Source organism: Hippoglossus hippoglossus, chromosome 3 (genome assembly GCF_009819705.1).
Source record: "Hippoglossus hippoglossus isolate fHipHip1 chromosome 3, fHipHip1.pri, whole genome shotgun sequence".
In the NCBI taxonomy this organism is placed as follows: Eukaryota; Metazoa; Chordata; class Actinopteri; order Pleuronectiformes; family Pleuronectidae; genus Hippoglossus; species Hippoglossus hippoglossus.
Window position 1 is genome coordinate 32,305,820 of NC_047153.1, and position 6,000 is coordinate 32,311,819.

General features: G+C 39.0%; 1 protein-coding gene across 2 annotated transcripts in view; it reads left to right on the plus strand.

Annotated features, from left to right (window-relative positions):
- spg21 (SPG21 abhydrolase domain containing, maspardin) overlaps positions 1-1,881 on the plus strand; it is a 57,153-nt gene extending 55,272 nt beyond the window's left edge. For both annotated transcript variants that reach the window (XM_034581567.1, XM_034581568.1), the window contains exon 9: positions 1,294-1,881. In XM_034581567.1, the coding sequence (XP_034437458.1) occupies positions 1,294-1,419 (126 nt within the window). In that variant the 3' untranslated portion in view covers positions 1,420-1,881. The remainder of the gene's footprint in view (positions 1-1,293) is intronic.
- The last annotated feature ends 4,119 nt before the right edge of the window (positions 1,882-6,000 follow it).

Consider the following 6,000-nt stretch of genomic DNA (forward strand, 5'->3'; position numbering starts at 1 on the left):
CCATGCCAGCCCATTAATTTTCATGAACACACTTTTAATGCGCTTAGTTATGGTATGAAAGGCAGAAGTTGAGCTGACCAGAGTGTGAACTGGAAAAACCATTTGATTTGAAAAGTGAACTGCACTCATTTGAACTACCTGTGTGTAACAATAATAATGAAATGACCAAAGTATTCTTCACCAGTTTGAGCATCTGTGTTCTTCAGTAGAAATGGTAATTGGTCTGCATTTATATAGCTCCATTCTAGTCTTGATCACGACTCTAAGCGCTTTACAGTGCAGTTCTGCCATTCACACACACACACACACTTATTTATACAGTGCATCTATGTGCAGCACTTTCTCTGTCTCATATCACACACTAGTGGCACTGCTGTTAGGGATAGGTTGGGGTTCAGTATCATGCCCAAAAATGTTTAGGCATACCGAATGGAGACTGAAACCGCCACCCTTTTGGTTTGTGGATTCAATTCAATTTAATTTAATTTGTATAGTGCCAAATCATAATATACATTATCTCAAGGCACTTTACATAGAAGGTCAAGACCTTAAAATGTATAGATAAACCCAACAGTTGCCACAATGAGCAGCACTTTGGCGACTGTGGAGAGAAAAAACACCTCTAGGAGAACCAGACTCATTATTATCTGCCTCGACCAGTTGGGGTGATCAGGGAAAATGGGGAGGAGAGGAGAGATGGGTGTAAAAGAGGGAGAGAGGAGAGATGAGAGATGGACCAGGAACACTTGTGCACAATCAGGTTTTAGCTCTGACTACTAATAATGAAAACAATGTAAAGATGTTATTAATGATAGCAGCAACAATTCATATAATAATTAATTAGTATTATTGTTAATAATAATAATAATAATTGTTGTTATCCTACAGCTCTGGGTACTAGTCATTAGAAATGAAATATAGTGCTCTTGTCCTGATCACAGATGAGTGGAAGTTGTTTAAAGTACAGTGACAATAGTTTGTTCAAAAAATCCACAGATAATGATGGTAAAAAGATCATACAGAAAAAAAGTAACTACTTGCACCCATCCCTAGCACTTGCATGCTGAAGACTTGTCAGGTGCTGCATTGAGCCCTGACAAACTGTTACTAGATTATTTCCAACAAAGATTAACTCTTTGAATCACTGAATTATAAAGAATCCTGACTCTTAACTTTTTTTTCTTCCTCAAATATTCTGATTGACCCTTCCTGGCTCATTGATACTGTAGCACTTTCTGTGTAGTATGAGATATTGTTTTAACTTTTTAAATGATATCACTTGTTTATGTTCAGATTCACCTTCGTCAGTTCCATGGGACAAGATATGCTGCTATCAGTCCTGAAATGGTGAGCGCTGAGGAGCTGGAGGTGCAGGAGAGTCACCTGAGCAGTATCCAGGACTCTGAAGATGTCCAATGAGACGTTTACCTGATGGTTTTTTCATTATAAATATTTTCATAAATTTCTGTCTTTATTCACAGATTGTTCTCCAGATTTTCTACAGAACTCAATATTTAACCATCAAGTCAAATGAGAATATTATTATTTGACTGATGAAGCATATTTTGATAATGAGTACTTGCCTTATGTGGACTTACACTTGTATTCATATATTGCCTGAACTGGTTTGTGTGTTAAACACATAATGCGGTTAACACTGCCAGCAGTGAAACGGTTTAAGATAAATGAACAACATTTAAAATGCAGATATGTATATCTGAAAGTCTGTTTAAATCAGTGAGACAATTTTTTTCCCATTCATTTTGCACCTTAACAGTAAAAATCTGTGTTTCACATGTGCAGTTGTTAATTCCACAGAGATGAGCTGATTTATGTTTGTCAAACTGGTTGTTATTATGAAAATAAATAATGTGATTCAGATGTAATGTTATTGATGATAGCAGCACCAGTTGGTTTTAGTGATAATGATCTAATTTTATTTGTATAGCCCATATTCACAAATTACAGTTTGCCTCCAAGGCTCCGCGTTGCACATGTAATGTGCACCGCTGGAAAGATAAACGCGTCACTTCCTGGGTCCGTCACGCAGCGCTGGACCAAGCCCACTAATCACGCATTACGATCCACGCAATTTTATGTAAATCGAATTAAAGTTGTAAAATGAGGCTTACTTCTTGTTGCCAGTAGATGGCGCTATCAATAACTGTAGATACAGACTCATAGATATGTTCAGGCCGGGACTCTGATCAAGCGTGAGCAATTTGGGGCTGATTGAACAATGTACAGTGGAGTTACAACAACTACATTTCCATGCTGTTCAGTAGGTGGCGCTATGACCCTGAGTTAATATTGACATATGGAGCTGTTCAGGCCTGGACTCTGATCATGTGGGACAACTTTGGGACTGATTGGAAAATGCACAGTGGAGTTATGATGACTGTCTCCTTTGGCGAAGGATCAACCTTCGCTGCACCTCAATGTTTACACAGTTTGAGGAAATGTCACAATTCTTACCATGAAGTATCATGAAGGTCTTATGTCTTGTCTGAGCTCATTTGAGCTGTATATTGTAAAGCAGCCAGGAACAGTGCATTAAAGTATAAAACATGTCTCTTCCTGTCGCCAGCAGGTGGCGCTGTAATGATGAGTCAATATTGACACATAGATCTGATCAGGCCAGGACTGTGATCGTGTGAAAGAAGTTTGAGGCTGATTGGACAATGCACAGAGGAGTAATAACAAATACCCTCTTTTTTGGCAAATCATCAACATGTTACGCCATGCCGAAGTCACACCATGTGACGTACACTAAAACTAAGACTTACTTTGAATCTCCATGTTGTTAAGATGACACTCACTGAATTTGAAGTGGATCAGATGAAAGCTCTAGGAGGAGTTCTTTAAAAATACCTCATGTATAAATCGTCAAAAATGGCCACTTAATTAAAAATGGCTGACTTCCTGTTTGGTGTACCATATCGATCCAAAATATTTTTTGTTCGTAATGGAATGACACATGTTCCTACTAGTTTTGTACATTTCGGTCAATCGTGGTGCTTTAGGGGACGCTATTCCTTAAAATATATGAATGTTTTCAGCGGGGGGCTGTCGTTACACATATGTAGTTTGAGGAGATTAAACAAAGTACACTGAAGTTACAGCAATTACGTGTGTCACAGCGACTCCCTGAACTTTGATGCCACGCCACTAATATGGTGTTTGAAGAAAACTCACAGTTTTCATAAGACTTCATTATCAATGTCTTGAGGCCCTTCTCAAAAAGTTTGACATGGTTGTGGTCAATGGACGAGGAGGGAAACATTAATGTGTAAGACATGCAAAAAAGCTGATCAGAACAGGCACTGTGATTTTATGTGATGATTTCTGTGTAGATGTCATCAGGCTGGGACCCTTGTCATAGCTGTCATTTTATATGTCAAATGACCACCATTGTCACTACTATGGTTGGGCATCCAAATTTCTGTATTCCAAAGGAAATCGTTAAGAAATGTAAATAATAGGGTTAATAGAGTAACTAATTTAAATTTATATGATACCCAGTCCTTATCACGACTCGGTTCAGTGACTCATAACCAGCTCTTAAGGCCATGACAAAATGGTAGACACACCACTGTTAAATGTTAACAAAAGTATATTTATTAAGCCAAATGTGAACATAATGTGTCAGTGAATATTAACTAAAAGGTAATATTGCAAGTAAAGACAACTAAGGCTGCGACAGTTGGCCCTGATGCTCCTAGCTCCTCCCACCATGAAATCCACATACAAACAACACACAGGACAAACTGAGAGGGAGGAGCAGGAGTCATCACCCCCACATGTATGACATGTACAGCTGCACGTCATCCCTTCACCGCTGGCTGTCGAGGTGGTGTCCACAAAACAATGTGGGCTTTGTAGATAATTGGCAAAGTTTTTGGAGAAAACCTGATTAGAAGAAATTTTCCATCCATCCCACTTTGGATGGATTGGCTCTTATATCTAGAAATATGACAACGTTTACTAAACAGTCTACACCGTGACAATCCAGAGTTGAGACCAGGAGGCAGAGTTGCAGTCTCTTCTTTGCACTTCTAATAGATCAGTCACCCTCACAATATACCTCACAATATCCTATAGAAACGGTGTCTGCCCCCTGACCACCGAAATTCATTAAATCAAAAGTAAGCAGGAGAGGAGTAACACATTCAGAAATGGCGTACGCAAATGAAAAATTAGATTTATAAAACTGTGCACGCACACCTGAAGTCAATGTTCACTTTATAAATCACAGTCCACCCGCCCTCTACACTCCCACTTATAAATGGTCAATCAAAAGCACCACATGAATATGAAATTATCCTGCTGTCCAATGGGTTTCCACGGTGAGTCATGACAGAGTCACGGCGTGTAGCGATAAGAAGAGGAAGCGAAACTTTCTGACACATCGAGGTGTTTGTTAGTGAGGTGGAGGTGAAGAGCGATTTTATGGGACAGCACTGATGTGATTAATAAAGAAAATACACTGATACACTGCTGCTGCTGTGGATAATACAGTGAGTGAGAGTGAAGACGATAGAAAGAACGGAGCATGAAATCAAATACAAATTTAATTCAAAGGTGGAGGCACAAAAAGAATCGCTTCACACTGTTATAATATGAGGGAACTTGTTTTATCTCATGTTCGTGTTTTAATCATCCAAAACTGCAGGATTATTAAATTCAGAGACAACTGTGATGTCCCCAATCTATAGAATTTGCCAGAATTATTATTATGTGCTTGTGTTTCTGCTGGGATGGTTCGGTTCCTTCGGTAGATCTGTGTGATACTGGACTCAGTTCAGCACAAAGATCACAGATCTATAGAATCTATATCAGCTGATCATTCATCATCATGGGACAAAAAAATCTTTGTGATCGCTGAACCCTCGTTTCCTCCTCATCCTTCCATTCGCATGCATCCATCACGCAGCATTACGCAGTGTCACGGCAGTATTTATTTACTTAGAGCAATCGGACCGATTACCTCACATCAGTGGATCCTCAACTCCACTCTGGGATATTAGTTGGATAGTGAATAGTTTTTCTTTACTTTTAGTGAGTGATCTCCAGTACGCTCTGTGCGCCTGATGGCACAGTCACGTTCACTGCAGCGATTTGATGATACACGCACAGTGTTGGAAAATGAGACCCCAGGTCACTCAATCCAATCCCTAATCATTAATGATCTGATTATTGACCATCAGATCGATTTACTATGTCTAACTGAAACCTGGCTGCAAAAAGATGAATATGTAGGTTTAAATGAGGCGATGCCCCCCCCCCCCCCCCCACTCATATTAATACTCATATTCCTCGAAGCACAGGCAGAAGTTTAGGGGGTTGAAGCAATCTTTAAATCTGACTTATCAACCCTCGACCTAAAGACAGTTATAACTCGTTTGAAAGTCTCATCATCACCCTCGTACATCCAAGCCTAAATTCACATGAACCAGTTCATCTAGTTCTCAGATATCGTCCACCTGCCCCTTACTCTGAATTTGTATCTGAATTCTCAGATTTTTTTTCTGAGCTCGTTCCTGGGACAGATAAAATCATAATAGTAGGTGATTTCAACATTCATGTAGATGTTGCCAACGACAGCCTTAGTTCAGCATTTAACTCATGAATAGACTCAATCGATTTACTCAACATGTGAATAAACCCACTCAGTTTAAGTAACACACTTGATCTTCTTCTGACATGTGGTGTAGACCAGGGGTCGGCAGCCTTTTTGACAATAAGTGCCAATGTGAAAATTTCTTGTTAATTAGTGTGCCATATCAAAATTTTTTTTAATATTAACTTTTATTATTGAACCACATTAATATTTCCAACAGACTTGTCATTTTATTCAATCCATATTGGCTATATATAGAACAACACTCTAAAGAAACATGTTTATCTCATTATGATTGCAATAATAAGTTTGTCATCAACCCCACCAACCACACTCATATTCAGATTTGCGAAAGCTTGCTTCAGTCGCATTGGTTTTTG